This window comes from Panthera leo, chromosome C2, assembly GCF_018350215.1.
Source record: "Panthera leo isolate Ple1 chromosome C2, P.leo_Ple1_pat1.1, whole genome shotgun sequence".
Taxonomy (NCBI): Eukaryota; Metazoa; Chordata; class Mammalia; order Carnivora; family Felidae; genus Panthera; species Panthera leo.
In genome coordinates this window covers 83,951,378-83,969,383 of record NC_056687.1, presented here as the reverse complement: position 1 = coordinate 83,969,383, position 18,006 = coordinate 83,951,378, and the positions used below count along the sequence as shown (strand labels likewise).

Genomic DNA, 18,006 nt, shown 5'->3' with positions numbered 1-18,006 from the left:
ATGGAGCCACTAATCCACTTTGTTTCTAGAGATCTGCTTATTTTGGACATTCCATATAAATGGAATCACATAATACATACAGTCTTCAGTGACTGGCTTCTTTCACTGAACACAACATTTTCAAGGTTCATACATTTTTTAGCATGTATCAGCACATCACTCCTTTTCATTGGTGATTTTAGGTTTATCTTTTTGCATATAAATATCCAATTGTTCCAGCACAATCTGTTGAAAAGACTACATTTTCCACTGAATTACTTTACCACCTTTGTTAAAAAATGAATTGACCATATATGTGTGAGTTTATTTGGGGAGTTCCTATGTGGCTGCCACTGACTATATTTACTCTTCTGATAGCATACTGTCTTGGTTACTGTAGCTTTATAATGCATTCTGAAATCTGAGAGTCTACAAATTTATTGTCTTTTCAAGATTCTTTTAACTATATACTAGACCTTTGGGCTATTTTAGGACCAGCTTGTCAATATCGACCAAAAAAAAGCCAACTGGGATTTTGATAAAGGCTGCCTTAAATTTACAGACCAATCTGGAAAGAACTGCCGTCGTAACATATTGATTCTTCCAATGATACATCTATCCATTTATTTAGAACTTCTTTTCTTGCAGCAACATGTTATAGTTTTCATACATAGGTCTTCAAATGATTTTGCTAACTGATTTTTACTAATGTTATTGTGAATATAACTGTTTCCTTAATTTCATTTTCAAGGTGAGGTGTTGCTAGCCTCCCTTCTTTTGAACAGATACTTAATTCAAGAGAACTCTGATGAACTAGATAAATATTCTTTCTCTATAACTAAAAAGAAAGGCAGCTGTTGCCTTACAAAAATAAAGTCCAACCACACATTATGGGAATGGCCTCAAGAAGTTTTAGCTGATTTATATTAAGAACAATTTAATATATCCAGATCACAGAATTCTTGAGCATTTGAATATATCGGAAAGGAAAACTCAACAACACTACTGTAACCAGGGAGCTAATTTCTCTAGCCATCAAGTATGTATGTATTTAGCCGCCAATTCACTCTAGTGGATCACAGGATTGTAAGCCTATTAACGTCGTTCATTCCATAGTACTAACATGCCTTTACCAGTAAAGATACAAACTGTTGTCTCCTACCCTTAAATCTCTGCCAAAATAATTTATTCCATGCTTTTAGTTTGTAACCTTTCTGTTGCGCTTGTTCAAACGTATGTACAGATCCAAAGTTGTTGCTGTTGGCTCTATCTTCAAGCAGAAATGAGATATGTTCTTCCCATGGTGGAGAGAACAAGTCATACTCTTTATTTTTTTCACTTATTTTTGTTTAACGTTTATTTATTTTGAGAGAGAGAGCAAATGGGAGAGGGGCGGGGGGGGGGGGGGGAGGAGACATAGAATCCCAAGCAGGCTCCGCACCATCAGTGCAGAGCCCGATGTAGGGCTTGAACTCACAAACCGTGAGATAATGACCTGAGCCAAAATGAAGAGTTGGATGCCTAGCCAACTGAGTCACCCAGGCACCCCTCATTTATTATTTTTTTAATAGGCTCCACACCCAGTGTGGTGCCCAATGTGGGGCTTGAACTCACGACCCCGAGATCAAGACCTGAGCTGAGATTAAGAGTTGGATGCTTAACCGAGTAAGCCACCCAGGTGTCTGAAGCCTGAAATTTCTGAGTAAATACTACCTTCCCTTTTCTCAAAATGCAGGGCAACGAAGTTCTACTGCTCAGCCTCACCTGATATAGGGCTAGAAGTTGGGAGACTCTTGTTTAATCCTGTCTTATTCAATGATAAATTTTGCTTTCAAAGCACCTGGGGAGCTTAATAAAAATGCAAAGTATGCATAAAAATATAAACTACTGTGGCTTGGGGTGAGGCCTAAGAGTCTGCATTTCTACAGTGTTCCCAAACAATGCCATGGAACATGCTCTGATTAGCGAGACTAGATGATTTTGGATATCATGTAACCTTCTGTGCATTAGATTTTACATTTGTAAAATGGAGGTAATAATACTGTGTCATGTATGTTCAAACACGTGATAAACATATGAAGTGCTATTTCTGTTATAGTGCTTGCATTCCTAAGGAAGTATATAAAGTCCATGTATTAGTATCATCTCTGTACATTCCGAGGGGTTTTTTACTCCAAGAGATAACTAAAAAGTTTAGAAACAAACATATTTTAAGTACCTGCGTGTATAAATTAATGCCTAAGTTATTCAGTCTAGGAACTGATTCTAAAGAACAGAACACTGGGGTGCCTGGGTGGCTCAGTTGGTTAAGCGTCCGACTCTTGATTTCAGCTCAGGTCATGATCTCACTGTTGGTGAGTTTGAGCCCTGCATGGGGCTTTGTGCTGACAGCTGTGGAGCCTGCTTGGGATTCTCTCCACGCCCCCCTCCCTGCCCCTCTCTCGCTCACGCTCTCTCTCTCAAAATAAAATAAATAAACTTTAGGGAAAAAAAAAAAAAAAAAGAAGTGAACTGGATGCAGTGTTTATCAGCCCCACCTTTGCCCCCATCCATCCTGCCAGTCTAAGCCAGACCGGCATGATCTTATTACCTGAGCAGCAGAGATCTTGGCCACTTGAATGATTTTCTCCATAGAAAGGTAGCTCTGCTGGGAGGGAGCAGGGCCAATAGAATATGCTTCATCTGCCTGTTGAGGAATATTACATGCTTACATGGCTAGCACACACTAGTACACGACAGAACTGCTTCAGGGTCATCTGATTATTATAAATAAAAAGGGTGGCTCCCCAAGAACAATGCAAGAAATAAGAAACAGAAGGACCAGCTCATGTCTATGTTATAAAAATAAGCCAGTTTGGAATCTTTGCAAGAAGAGGATGCCCAAACTTGATTTTTATGTATAAACTAAACACTAGATAGAGTGAAATAAAATGTCTTTAGGATAAAAAGCAATAGGCATTAACCACAGTATCATCATTAGTAACAATAATAACTTTAAAAGTATCTAATGCCAAAACTTTGCCAATTTGCCAAGAGACAAAACATAGGACAGTTGTATACAGCAAGAAATAAAATTATGAAGTTTACTGAAGTTTATATAATTATTTAGGCAGGATGATAATGCTCTTTCTATCCATTTGTGAACTCCTTTATACCATCCTTTAAAACTTTCACAAAATCACCGCATCCCTTGAAGCAGACAAGACAGAAAACATCATTCATTTATTCAAAGACTTACTGGATGCCGACCATGTGCCATGCTTTGAGGTGGGAGCTGCCTGTACAAGAGTAAACAATGTCCCTGTCTAGAGGGAGACAGACATCAAACACACATTCATATATTTAATGACAACTGTGAGAAAGGTCATGAAGGAAAAACAAAGGACACAATGCAGGCGAAGAGGAAGACTGATCAGGCCTAAGGGTGCTCAAAGAAAGACTGGGAAGGAAGATCAGCGGCTTCTCCAGGGTGACCAGGGCTTGGCCAGACAAATGGGTGCAGGATGTGGAGTTGAGAACAGGAATGGAGATGGGGGCAAGCCTCCCAAACAGAGCAAACAACATATATGAAGGTCCTGGGGTGGGAAGAAACTTGGCCCATTTGAGGGACTGACAGAGAAGCTTGGGTGGCTGGAGCCCAGTGGCTCCAAGGGGTCAGGGACCAGAGATGTGTCTGGACAGACCAGGGAGCACAGATTTCAGAGGGCCTCACGGGAGGTTAAAGCTTTGGATTTTCTCCTAAGGTAACACATAATGAGGTTTTTTTGGTTGTCATTTTTTGTTTCTAAACTTTAATTCCACAAAACACAAATCCATTCTCCTTCTAAGAAACGTGAATAGGGGCACCTGGGTGGCTCAGTCAGTTGGGCATCAGACTTTGGCTCAGGTCATGATCTCGCGGTACAGGAGTTCGAGCCCCACATTGAGCTCTGTGCTAACAGCTCAGAGCCTGGAGCCTGCTTCGGATTCTGTGTCTCCCTCTCTCTCTGCCCCTCCCTTACTTTCTCTCTTTCTCTTTCTCTCTCTCTTCATCTCTAAAAAAAAAAAATTAAAAAATTAAAATAAGGTGAATAATAATACAAAGGCAAAGGAGTCTTTTGGCACCACCTTCTCCCTCCCTTCAAACCTCCTCCAGATAAAACCACTATGATCTCTGGGACATATTTTTTCCATATCCATATTCCTATTTATTTATATATATTTACATAAACACATACAGTTTTAGTTTTTAGTTTTTACACAAACAGGATCAAACTCCTGTAATTGTTGTTTTCATTAACAGTAGGTCTTGGGAGCTCTTTCCTTGCTAGTGCACATACGTCTACCTCATTTTTTATAACAATGGCATAATGCCCCACAGTATGGAGGCACCAAAGTTCATTTAACCACGTACATCTGAACAGACATTTAGGTCATAATGGCAAAAAACTGGATGCTAGCAGCATTCCTATGCATGCCTCTACTTGCACATGCATGTGAACATGTCTCTGGACAGAGATCTAGAGGTATGTTTGCAAGGCTGGGTGAAGGCTAGTTGATCATCCCTTGAACTGGTGTCACCAACACACATCTCCATCAATGTACCAATTTCTAACCACATTAACCAACACTGAATATTATCCGTCTTTTAAATTCTTGCTAGTCTGGTAGATGATAAAAAGGCTTAAGTTATTTAAAGCAGAGGAGTAAGATCAAAAATCTGATTTTAGGCAATCAGTCTGGATGAAACATAGAACATACCGTGGGAGAGGTCAAGATGAAAGTAGGGAGACCACTTAGGAGGCTACCACATCGGGCCGGTGGGGGTGATGCCAGCTACAACTTAAGGTACTGGTGGCAGAGGGCAGAAAGAAGTGGAAAGAAGTGTTTGGGAAACAGAATAAACAGCACTTGGTGACTGTCTAGATGGGGAAAGGGAAGGATGTAGAGTGACAGGAAGACAGAAGATGTTCAAATACTCCCAGATCTCTGGCATTATAGTTTTTAGGGGCAATGGTGGTGTCATCTGCTGAGTGAGGGAAGTGTGCAGGAAAAGCAGCTTCACCACAGATCAAAGTCATGAGTTCCACGTCAGGCATATTAGTTTGGTACCTGTCGCATATCCACGTGGAGACGTCAAGTGGGCAGCTGGGTATACCTGTATCACACTCAAAATGAAGTCTGGGCTAGAAACAGAAATTCGGAAGTGTTTAGCAAAGCCATGGGAGCAGACGAAGTAGAGTGACAGAATACAGTGCGAAAAGAAGATGGAAGATCCTTGAAAAGGTAAGAGGAGGACTCCAGAGCACAGGAAGACAAGTGGCCTTGAACGGGACAAGGGCAGACACAGATGCAGTGAAGAGATTCTGCGGCAGGAAGCACAGTTCTGCTTTCCCTGTGAATCAAGATCGTCTGCTGAGAATAGGTGGGTGGAGGGAGAGTCAGCAGCTAGAATGGCACAAAGCAGGCTTGAGATGGTCAACACACAGAATGAGAGAGAAAAGTGCCCAGAGAGCGGAGGCTGGTTGCCATGAATTTGTCGCTGCTCAATCTTGCTGTGGGCCAGTAGTTGAATTCACCCATGGTTGGCTCTGTCTGGTAAACAATAGCTAGTAACAACTGGTAGCACTTACAGACCTCAGGGAAATGGGATCCTTTCAGTTATAATTTTATAGTTAAGCCAAGGCTCAGAAACATCAGATGACTTGTCAAAGATCCCCTGGCCAGTATGTGGTAGTTGCTAAGACTGGGATCTGGATCCTTCTTGTACATCAGGGACCTGGATATGTGCCACTCAAAGTATGATCTGTGGCCACATTCTGTGAACTGTTTTAACCAACCCTTGATAAGACAGGACCTTGCTGGTAAGTCAACTAAACACAGCAAAACACACTGTTCAGTTCAACTGGTGTTACGTTTGGAAAATGTATCCCAACAGGGATAATTAGTGAGCAGTTTGAACTTACCCACTTATGTCCTATTAACACTAGCAAACATAAAATGTCAACATAAAGGAGTAAAATACCAACATAATAAACAAATACAATCACAAAATTTGACTTTCGGTTTTTAACAACATACCATGTCTACATGCATGGAATTCTTGTCGGCCTCACTATAAACAGCCACGGACTGTATTCCCATTTTTTTGGCTGTTCGTATCACCCTGCAGGCAATTTCTCCTCTGTTTGCAATGAGGACCTTGGCAATGTTTCGTCCTGCTTAAAACACCATGAAAATCATACACAAATGTTACTGGAGAACAAAGAATGAGAAAGCAAAATAAAGATTCCATTATATTAATCAGCTGATAAACATTTGTTTTGGTAAAATTAGCATAACAGAGTCTCAAATAGTCATTTTAACTAATATTAGTGCATTTCCTCTCACTGAAATTCAAGATACCCTTTTCTAAAAAAATGTCTATTTACTTTGAGAGAGAGAGAGAGAGAGAGAGAGAGAGAGAGAGAGAGAGAGAGAGGAAGGATTCCAAGCAGGCTCCACACTGTCAGCGCACAGTCTGATGCGGGGCTCAAAGTCACGAACTGTGAGATCATGACCTGAGCCAAACTCAAGAGCCGGACGCTTAACCGACTAAGCCACCCAAATGCCCCTGAAACCCAAGATACCCTCATTAACATAAACTCTTATATTATTCAGCTTTTTCGACTTTAAAATGAAAAGATGCTTTGATATGCCAAAGGTCAAATTACAATAGCCCCAAAAAACCCCTCATAGTTAATAATAATTAGTCTTTAGTAAGTACTTTTTATGCCACAGTTCCTGTGCTAAAGACTCAATCTGGATTTAAATCCTCACAATAATCCTATGGAGTAGATACTATTATTGTTACATAAATTTTAAAGATAAAGGAATTACAATTAAAAGAGACACTACTTTCCTGAAATTATGCTCATTTTGTCCTGAAAGTATACTGGCTAAAAGAAATAGCAGGTCCAGGATTTGAACCCAGGTTAGGTTCACCTCAGAATCTGAACCTGCAGTCACTCAACTCCATCGTCTCTATCCCTCTGCACGCAAACACAGGGACGTATGGCTCTCTTGCATGAACGCTGAGTGCCGCACCAGGGCACTGGCATCCGTGCCACAGGACATGTTACTGTGTTAATATGTAAAATGCACTTCCGTATCACACATGAAATAAATGCTCCTGGGCAGTTTATAATGGCTATTATTCTAAAACAAATAAGGTTTTCTATAACTTAAAACAACGTTTCCCTATGGGGATCTATGGAGTCTGAGTTGTCACAGGTCACAGGAGCTGCTGGGATGAAGTATGCATGCGTGTGTTGTGGGGAGGAAGCTGCACCCAATCAACCGTGTCTACACTTTCACACGTTTTATCGTTGGGAATTCCGCGTAAAATTTTATTTGAAAAAATGTCTGCCACTTATCAGAACGGTTTTAAAGCACTGATTTAGACCATCAGAGTTATGCCTTTCCAATTCATGGCACTGAACGGGATCAGACAGACGGAAGTAGCGACATAAATGTAAATGTTTCCAATTATTTCTGTATATATTGTAGACTCAACAACGGGAGATTTGACATAAAAGAGGTGGAAACCATGGCTCAATACGTACTAAGAAAATGATCATGAAAATCCCAAATTTCAAAAATACATGAGCACTAATTCTATATATACAAATTAAGGAATTAAGCATTTCCCTCTTAGTTCATAATCTGCAAAGCCAAAGCAAATCAAGAACGTACCTGCGGTTGTTGAATACTTCATGGTTCTCTGTCTCCAAGTCCATCTCCTAGCAAATGAATCCAAATGGAATAATAATTAAACAGGATATACAAGATCAGTCATTGTCGTTTCAAAAGAATCAAAAATTTTTTAAATGTTTACTTTAGAGAGAGAGAGTGTGTGTGTGTGTGTCAGAGTGCATAGGGGAAAGGGCAGTGAGAGAGAGAGACACGGAATCTGAAACAGGCTCCAGGCTCCACGCTCTGAGCTGTCAGCACAGGGCCTGACACAGGGCTTGAACTCACCAGCTGTGAGATCATGACCTGAGGTGAAGTCGGAGGCTTCAGGCGCCCCTCAGTCATTATATGATTTATTAATTCAAAACCTGAAACCAAGTCTAGATGTGACCTTAGTTAAGCCTGAAGCCTACAAAGTGACTTAATAAGACTTTCTTTGAGGGAAGAAAATTACCCTAGAAACCGGAAGTTACAGTTTTGGCCGTTCTCTCTGGCACTGTGTGTCCTTGAATGGATCACCTAACCTGCTTGCTCCAGAGGCTGGCAAATGGCCACAGAGTCACAATTAGAAAGCCAAGGTACTTCAAGATCATACAGTTCAGCTTTTTCAAACTCTTTCAACTCAAGTAAAATTGTATCTGACTTCACAAGTTGGTACACACACAAAACAGAATTTTCGTGACAGAACATTTTCTCTGTGTTTTGATGCTTTCTGTTCTATTCCACTTTATTAAATAAAATATGCTGGTCAAACAACAGTTTGAAAAATACCAATCTTCTTCAACCCCTGATAATTAAGGTTTGAACAATTAAGCCCAGAGAAGTAAAGAGAAGGAGCTGATCAAGGGCAGCAGAAAGACTGCTGGCTGTGGGGCCAGAAGAGCCCCCACTGACCAGCTGCTGGTGACACCAGGCAAGTCATTTTACATCAGTGTTTCTCCAGTCTTTTTTCATTATGGCCCCCTAATGCAAAAACATAAATACTAAGATTTTGTAGGAGCGGTCGAGCCTTGGAGTAACTATGGTAACATCTAAGATTTTTTCGCTCTCAAGACCCAGTTTTCACTTTACAACTCAGACTTCAGTGTCCTCACACAGGACGGGAGACACCAAGAGATACTTCTCAGTTTTCAAAGTAGACAACTTAAGCTGAATCCTTGTATTAATAAGAAATGGAGAATAAGGGAGGCTAAGTGACTTGTCTGAGGTGTCTTAACTAGGTAGAAGTTTACTAAGGTCTAAAACAATTTTTAAGTTCCATGATACATATTGATACAGCAAGTAACAAAACTTTAACCCAGAGGTAACAGAAAGCAGGCCAGATTTACTTTAGGAACAAAAAAGTGTAAGTATAATGCCTATCTGGTGTCAGCTAAAAAGAATACACTAGGAAAAAACCAAATTACAGAAGGAATTCCACCATAGGCTTTTCCACCCATACATGGGAGATTTGTTAAAACTATGGTCATAAAGAACTAATCATTTTAGATCATGTACACAGCGGGTGATAAAAACCACAATGTACATTAGATACTAAGCAACTATGTATGTGTAGCATGTATACACTATGCATATAGCTACGTAACTGAACAGAACTAGCATTTCACTGGGGCAGGGGTGCAGGGGGCGGGATTATAACAGTAGGTCAGACAGTCATTACTCTCTGATGCAAACTCAATCAGATGTTGCCATCCGTGAAGGGCTGGTGGGAAGACCCACAGCTTTGGCACTTGAGTCCCACAAGACAGCTTTCTCAGGAGGCTATTGCTTTCCCACTTCTTTCCAATTTGACTGACCTCATTCTCTTAATCTTCAAGGAGAAAGACTGTTTTTCCTTATCTTTAAAAGGTATCTTCTGGTTCACAGCATCTTCCCATCACATTCTTCAGATAAGTTTTTTATAAGATTCAAGGCTTGTCCTGGACAGATTTATCTATAAAATGGCTGTTTCTTGGTAAATCCAGCTTAAGATCCTGATTAAGTTTCAAGGCCATTGCTGAACTAAAGTTTTCCTCTGTGATTTTGTAGTGAAAACAGACCGACAATCACATACAGACACACTACTTAACATAATCCTCGATCTCAATGATGTTTTGATAGGTCTATTCCATTTTTCACCATTATCCAAGCTATAGCTTAAAACAATGGCTTAAACAAACAAAATTAAGAAGTTGCTTCCATGAGATAATCCCACCCTGATTCAACATAAATTCTATACCAGTATACTCTCATTTCTAAAATTCCACCATTAGACTTCATTTCTCTTTGTTACTGGAGAATTATGACATACAAGACATGAAAATACTCTCTATAATGATAAGATTTGTAATTCCTTAATGCCATTAACAACTGTAACATTTTCCAGGATGACAGCTACCTGAGAACAGTTCTACACACAGTAGGGAAGATTTGAGAGGGAGAGGGAAGAGAGAGAAAATGGTCTGTGTAATATCCTGAAGAGCCCTGGAAACCTAAGAAAAGAAAAACCAGGAGAAAGAAAAGAGCATTAACATTACTTTCACCAACTGTCTTATTTTACTCTGGGGCTAGTTCTACAATTAAGTAACTCAAATCTAAATACCTCTCCAGTAATTTGTGGAAAATAAAAGCAAACAAAAGCTGTATTTATGGATTGATTCATATGCACCAGATTGTTTGAGCCTCTTTCCATGTATTAATTCATTTAATTCACACAGTGCTAGGTACTAATATTATCTCCTCTAGGAATAGTATCATCACCTCCTCCTAAGTCAGGAAACTGAAGCACAGAGATATTAAGTAATGTGCCCAAGGTTGGGCACACAGCTAGAGAGTAGCAAAGCTGAGAACTCTGGCTTCTGACAGCACAGTCTGTGCCCTTCAGCACTAAGCTACCCTGTCTTTCCAGAACACAGGAGGAGGTGAAGAGGAGGAAGAAACAAAGCAAGGTAAAGAAGCCTGCTACCAGGAGACCTGAGGATGTCTTCACTACCAAATTTATTGTCATTGAAACTTACAGCTCAAAATTTGAAACTGATCTGGGGTCAGGTTAGTTAGAGTCATAGCTTTGTTCAAACTTGCCTCTGAGAACTTTTAACAAACCAACCTCTCACCCTCTGGAAGGTAAATTTACTTTTGTTAGCTTGATCCATTCCAACAATGAGAAAGAACTCCACAGAGTCTCTGAACCGGACACCTGACCGGGGCTAGCTGAACCGAAAGGGGCTCGAGGGGCGTCCTGGCTCCATTTCTTACTCCTTGTGTAAACTTGAGCAAGTCGTTGACCCCTCTGAGCTTCACCAGAACGGGGATCATCAACACTCCCCACACAGGGAATGCAGTGAAAGCACCATGTTAACGGTTAGCAGCTGTACAAGCGTCTCTCTTGCCCCTGTAGCGAGGGAAGCAGGGATGTGGCAGGCCCAGCTCCACCCCTCCCCCACTGCCCGAAAATGGAAAAACAGAGGCAAATAGAGGCTGCAGAGTGGATACGGGGAGCAAGGGGAAGAAAAGGAAGGGCTGGGTGTGAACAGGTCTCTCTCCCGATGCCAAGACAGAGCAGAACACCGTGAAAGGGGCTGGGGTTTTCCTAACGCTCTCCCCTCCTCCTGCTCGATCCTCGGTCCCCGCGCACCTCTCTCGGCGTGCAGGAGTCCATTTACACCACCCCTGCCTCCGACCCCGGACGCTGATCCACTGCCCCTCCGCCTCACGTTACCTCGGCGGCAGCAGCAGGCTCGGGACTCGCAGCCACCGGTTCTTCTCTGCCGCCAAGAGCAGCACCGACACCGCAGAGGTTGCCGCCATGGCTCCACAACCCGGTCGCTCTCCGACTTCTGGTTACACCAGCTGCTTCCCACTCCCTGCAAAACCTTTCCTCCGCTCCGGAAGCCTATTGTCCTTCACAGGCCACCGTCCAGGTCCCAGTCAGGCGCTAGGCCTCTAAAGCGTGGTGGGGGCCTCTCCGTCAAAACCAATCAAAGAACAGAGCAGGACTTCGGAGGCGACGGTTGGCCAATCGTCCACAAGCCCGCGGAGGTGTGGTCCCTACTTCTCCTTGGCGCAGTGCCTACTGAACCAGGGGTTGGCCCTCATTCACCAAAGGACCTGCGGGTCTGGCTTGCTGTTTCTTCTACTGGCCCGCAGGGTTCCCTCGTTCTCGTCGGGCTTTAAGGAGAACATTCCTCTTGATCTTTATCATTAAAGGTGCGAGAAAGTGGGGGAAGAGGAGTCCCGGGGGAAAACTCAAATGCAGTGAAGGGCAAGATACATAACTTTCTAGTGTTCTCAAGAAAGGGGAGAAAAAAAAAACAAAACAAATAAAATAAAAAAGTCACAACTACTTGAACTTTTAAATAAGTGTTTTAGTTGGCTTGGGAAAAAGAGGAAGTCAAACCGAAATTGCAGAATATCTAGAAAATAAAAATACTGCATACAGATGCTTGTTTGGACATAGTTAAAGCTGGCTCATAAGCAAATTTATAGTGGAAGTAAATTAATTATCCAATTTAAGGGTTAAAAATATGAAAATAAACATAGGAAAGCAGAATAAAGAAACTGGTAATGATAAAAGAAATTAATAAATTAAGAAGCTAGTAATAAAGGCTAATAAATCCAGAGGTTAGAAAAGAAATTAATAACAGCAAAATCGTTTAACCAGAAGGGGGGGGGGGGGCAATGCACATTTGCTGTGATAAAAAAAATAAGTGGGAAAAAGTCACATACAGAAAACAAATTATAGATTTGACTAGTTTTGCTCAACTTTAAGCAAATAAATTTGAAAACTTGGATAAAATGGATGATGTAATAAGAAAATAAAATGTACCAAAATAGATCCTGAGATGGAAAATCTAATCAAACGATTACCATAGAAGAACGAGAAAATGTTACCAAAGAACTATCTTTCCACTACTTCAGTTCCACCTTCACCTCCAAAACACGTGGCCCACCTTCTCTCACAAGGAAGTTCCACCAAAATGGTAAATAGTAGTTGACTCCAGTGCTATTAATTCTGTCTTAGAGCACACACACACAAAGAAAGTCTTTCATTCTTTCTATGAAGAGAACATGTCATTGGTACCAAAATTACCAAAGATAGCATGCACACATAATATAGTCCAATTTCACTTATGAATATCAATGCAAAAACTGCCAAATGTTTTATTAATTAAAGTATCTGGTAGCATGTGAAAATAATATAATATACCATGACTTAGGTTTATTCCAGAAATATAAGAATGATTCAATATTAATATAATTAATTAATCTTACTAATAGTTTAAAAGAAAAAAAGCCTGTGTTCATAGATGCTTAACAGGTCCTTGCTAAAATGGAACATACAGGGGCGCCTGGGTGGCTCAGTCGGTTAAGCGGCCGACTTCGGCTCAGGTCGCGATCTCGCGGTCCGTGAGTTCGAGCCCTGCGTCAGGCTCTGTGCTGACAGCTCAGAGCCTGGAGCCTGTTTCAGGTTCTGTGTCTCCCTCTCTCTGACCCTCCCCCGTTCATGCTCTGTCTCTCTCTGTCTCACAAATAAATAAACGTTAAAAAAAAAAAAAAAAACAAAAACAAAAACAGCTGGTTTATAGGAGGTTTTAAAAAAATAAAAAATAAAAAAATAAATAAAATGGAACATACATTTTAGATTTTAAGACTTAATAATTAAAGAAGTGATATTTGGACAAGAGGCTAGTTCTCTGAGAAAAAAAGTTGAACCCCTAATCACTTCTTAACACCTAAAATCAAAATAAGTTCCAAGTGAATAAGAGATTAAGTGTAAAAGATGGAAGCATGAAAGAACTAGAAGACACCATGGGAGACTTTAAAAGAGGAAGGTTTTTTCTAGGTGTAACACAATACTCAAACTATAACAGAAAAAGAATTAATAAATTCAACTATATAATTTTTTGAAGATATGCAGAGCAAAACATACTTAGGAAAAAACAAACAGTAAATTGGGAATAATTTTATAACTCTTATCACAGATGAAGGGCTCCTTTCTTAATATATAAATAACCCCCACAAATAAATAAGAAAAGAGAACTATAATGTAATAGAAAGCTGTCAAAGAATATGAGCAGACCAATGAAACAAAGTAGAAAGCCCAGAAAGAAACCCATGCATATATATGATCAACTAGTCGTTGACAAGAGTGCCAGATACACGTAATGGGGAGAGGATGGTCTCCTTAGTAAATGGTGCTGGGAAAACTGGATGCCCTCATGCAAAAGAATGAAACTGGACCTCTGTCTTATACCACTAGAGGAAAACATACGGAAAAAGCTCCTTGGCATTGGTCTTGGCAATGATTTTTTTCGATATGACACCGAAAGCAAAGGCAACAAAAGCAAAAGTAAACAAGTTGGGACTACATCAAGCTAAAAAGCTTCAGCACAGCAAAGGAGACAGTCAACAAATGAAAAGGCAACTTAAGAACGGGAAAACATAATTGCAAACCCTATATCTGATAAGAGGTTTTGTTGGGGAACGTCATCAAAAAAGATATGACTGACGATTAATCCTTGAGCTGGACTCAGGTGCTCAAAGGCTCCTCACTCCCTCCCCTATCCTTAGAATGTGGGTTCTGCTTGCCTTTCCCACTCCCAGAGGCTGCTCCAAGGACACAGCCTTGAGATGGTGATGTGGTGTTGAAAACGACTGGAGGGTATATGTGACTGAATCCAATTAGGACCTCTTTATAAACTTTTAAGATCTAGCAGGCAGGTGTGGGGATCCAATTGTCTTGCTGCTGCCCAAGACAAGCTTCATATGTAAGTTCTCCTTGCTTATTAAAACTGCCACCTTACCAACCTGGAGTGACCTGCCCCTTCCTTTAGTCTCTCCTTGCCCTCCTTGTATTGGGGCTAAATTTAGATTACACCTGGGAAGCTCCCAGGAGGGTTACAAGCCAACAGGTTAATACCTACAACATACAAAGAATTCATTCAACTCAATAGCAAAAAACCCCAAATAATCCAACTTAAAAATGATCAAAGGATTGGAATAGCCACTTTTACAAAGAAGACATACAAATAGCCAGCACCTATGTCAAAAGGTGCTCAACATTTCTAATCATCAGGGAAATACAAATCAAAACCACAATGAGGGGCACCAGGGTGGCTCAGTGGTTAAGCCTCTAGCTTTTGGTTTTGGCTCAGGTTATGATCTCCCAGTTTGTGAGATCCAGCCCCACGTAGATTTTGTGGACCAGTTTCTATCACAACTATTCAACTCTGCTGTTGTAAAGCAGCCATAGACAACATGTAAACAAAAGGGCCCGGATAGCTATACTCCACAAAACTTTATTTACAAAAACAGATGTCCAAACCATGAGCTATAGTTTATTGACCTCTGTCATATTACCCATTTGACAACTGATTACTGCTAGACCCATCTGACTTTATTGCTTAGTGGATATGACAGAATCCAGCTCAAAATGGGCTATTCTGGATATAGGGTAAGTTGGTGTCCCAAAGTCAAGTGTTCTAGGACCCAGTAACATGCCAAGAGCTGACTCTTAAAGGGCATCTATTTCTCTGCAGCAAATGGCATGGCCTCGGCCTTACTCCAGAACACCCAGGACCTGTGTTATGATTCTCCCGCTGGAGGTTGCCAAAAATTCCATACTGTCCCTTTTTCACCACTGATATCTCCAACACCCTGAGGTCTGCCTGATTGTAGAGCTCAAGCAGTAGGGCTGATTGCATTACGGCCTAGTTGCTGTACTGCCCTCTCCTGTTCTGGCCCCACTCAAAACTGATAACTTTCTATGTCACCTGGTAAATGAGCAGACGACTTTTCCTAGCTGTGGAATGTTGCCTCCAGAACCTAAGAACCTATGGTTTCTTCTTTGTAGAAAGGATGCAACATGCAAAATATCTGCATTTTATTTTGAAGTGGATATATGGCATGGCCCTGACCCCCTGGCTCCCTAAAAATTTCAATGAACTAATCAGTCCCTGAATCCTCATAGGGTTTGTCTCCTGCTTCCTGGAGTACATATTTCTTACCAAGACCTCCAACATAATAATCGCTTTGTGCTTGTCTAATTAGCATAATGTCATCAAAATAATGGTTCAGTGCGATGTCCTGTGGGGTATCTGTGTGGTCCAGATCTCTTTGGATTATATTATGACGGAGAGTTAACACATCCCTGAGGCAAAGCTATCGGTTAATGTCGTAGAGCAATGAGCCAACTACCAGCCTTTGTGAAAAGGCAAATCTGCCTGAGCAGCAGCTGGTCCGTACACTGTTAGCACCAGAGCCTGAGAGGCTTCTCTCCTGGGGAGGTGCTACACCTGGGATAGAGTTGGTAGCGGGCTGGAAAGGGCCATGCCCTCATTACCCTTTGTATAGTTTCCTATTAAGCCATTATTATTAGTGTAAATACTGGAATTTATTTACCTGAATTCCCCCCAGAAAGTACCAGTAATTGAACCTTGAAAATGGACCTGGAATAGCCAGCATCCAAGATGGTCACCGTTGATTTCCACCTCTCCTGGTCTTTACTCCCACATTGTACCAGAGATGGTTGGTGTGACCAATAGAATACAGCACAGGTGATGGTATGTAACTTTTGGGAATAGGTGGTCAGTGTCTCTCTCTTGAATCACTCACCTGGGGAAAGTCAGCTGTCATGATGTGAGCATTCCTATAGATATGCCACATGGTGTGAACTTGGAAGCAGATCCTTCAGCCCCAGTTGAACTTTCAGATGACTGTAGCTCTGGTCAGCAGTTTAAATGCCACCTGGTAAGAGACCCTGAGCCAGAACCACCCAGGTAAGCTGCTGTCAGATTTCTGACCCTCAGAAACTGTGAGAAAATAAATGTTTGTTGTTTTAAGCTGCTAAGTTTTGAGTTAACTTGTTAAGTAGATATACAGGACTAATACACCTAATACAGGACTTCTTATTTATCTCAATCCACAACAGAGTGTATGGTATTTAGAAAGTCCTTATTCAGTGTTGGTTGAATGAGTGAATAAATGGATGGATGAATTCGTGGCAGCACTTAAGTAAACCAGTAATCCAGTCTGTTAGTCTGGTCTAAGAGTTGAGAGATTTAACTTATAACTTTAATATGGTTCACTTCTCAAAAATTCAGATTCTTTCAAATAGGTCTTCCTACCTGGTAATAAAGTGGTAGTAGAGAATAAAACAAAACGAATTATAGAAAGATGATTTAACTTACTGATTCAAGCAAAACTCTCCACTACCATAGTAAAAAGTTTTTATAGCATGAAAATTGAGTTATCAGAAATGAAAGACATAAATTAACCTCAAAAATAAGTTTTTATTACAAAAACTTCTAATTCAACTCATATTCCATTAAGACTAAACCAAGGACTTTGCCAAGCCTACTGACTCATAAGAGAACAAATCAGGAAAGTCATTATGTACTCTGGGGTGACCCAAATTATTCCTTTCCTAAAGAATTCTAGGGGTATGTGGTCTTTTCTGTTAGTATACTTAGTTCGTTTGTTTAGTTGTAAGAACAAGCAGTGAATACAATTCTTGGCAGGCTGCTCTACAGAATAAAGTGTCCTAGAATAGAAAATGTGGTTCTAACAGAGCAGAAGAAGCAAGTTACCACAAGGGGGGGATCTACCTTCAAGAAAGAAAAGTTGGCTGGAGGTTAGATTTCTGTTTTCAAAGAAATAAAAAATGAGTTGAGATGTTTACTCCATTCCTTTATCTTTAGATCCACAGCTGCACAGTCCCATAAAAATGAGAAACTGATGTTTTGCAGAGCCCCTTAGTGTCCTTCAAGGAGGCAGAGAACTTTATTAAAGATCTCCTATTTCATTATCTATCAAGTCCTTTCATGTCCCCTTATCTCTTATGATTCTGGAGAAATTCCTTTTCTCTGTGAAAAAAGGAGCACTTGCTGGTGTGAGGCTTCAGGCAGAATTCAGTGTCATTGTTCTTGTAGCCAAGTTGATGTAGTGAAGTCCATAGACGTTGGCACCAGACCAACTGGCAGTCAAATTTTGGCTCTGCCATTTGTTAGCTGGGTGACATTGAGGTGATCAATTTCCTTAAGTCTGAGTTTACTCATCTATAAGTTGGGAGGATTAAATGGAATGTATCTAAACTTAGCCAAGTGTCTGGCATATATGTGTTCAACTATTAAGGATTATGTTTCTTGCTTATTATTTAATTCTGTTGTCTGTAGCCACCTAATTCTTAGCCTTTAGTGATTCTGCAGGAGGAGTCATCAAGATTAAAAGTATAAGCTAATTTGTTCCTCTTGTTGGCGTCACATCAAACCTAGACAAACTGTGATATAGTGGGATTTTTGATGATTAAAAAAAAATTAAAGTGGAAAGGAGGTAAGCAGA

The 18,006-nt window shown here is 40.7% G+C and overlaps 1 protein-coding gene across 4 annotated transcripts in view; it reads right to left on the bottom strand.

Annotated features, from left to right (window-relative positions):
* The window catches only part of MCCC1 (methylcrotonyl-CoA carboxylase subunit 1), a 58,474-nt gene extending 46,893 nt beyond the window's left edge, over nucleotides 1-11,581 (bottom strand). Inside the window, exons 1-4 of one of the 4 annotated variants that reach the window (XM_042955796.1) lie at nucleotides 11,387-11,581; nucleotides 7,693-7,739; nucleotides 6,040-6,179; nucleotides 2,570-2,665 (exon numbers count right to left, since the gene is read on the bottom strand). In XM_042955796.1, coding sequence (XP_042811730.1) covers nucleotides 2,570-2,665; nucleotides 6,040-6,179; nucleotides 7,693-7,739; nucleotides 11,387-11,475 — 372 coding nt within the window. In that variant the 5' untranslated portion in view covers nucleotides 11,476-11,581. Of the gene's footprint in view, nucleotides 1-2,569; nucleotides 2,666-3,825; nucleotides 3,866-6,039; nucleotides 6,180-7,692; nucleotides 7,740-11,386 lie in introns of those variants that run through there. The other 3 variants (XM_042955798.1, XM_042955799.1, XM_042955800.1) reach the window with 3 other exon arrangements.
* Between the last annotated feature and the right edge of the window lie 6,425 nt (nucleotides 11,582-18,006).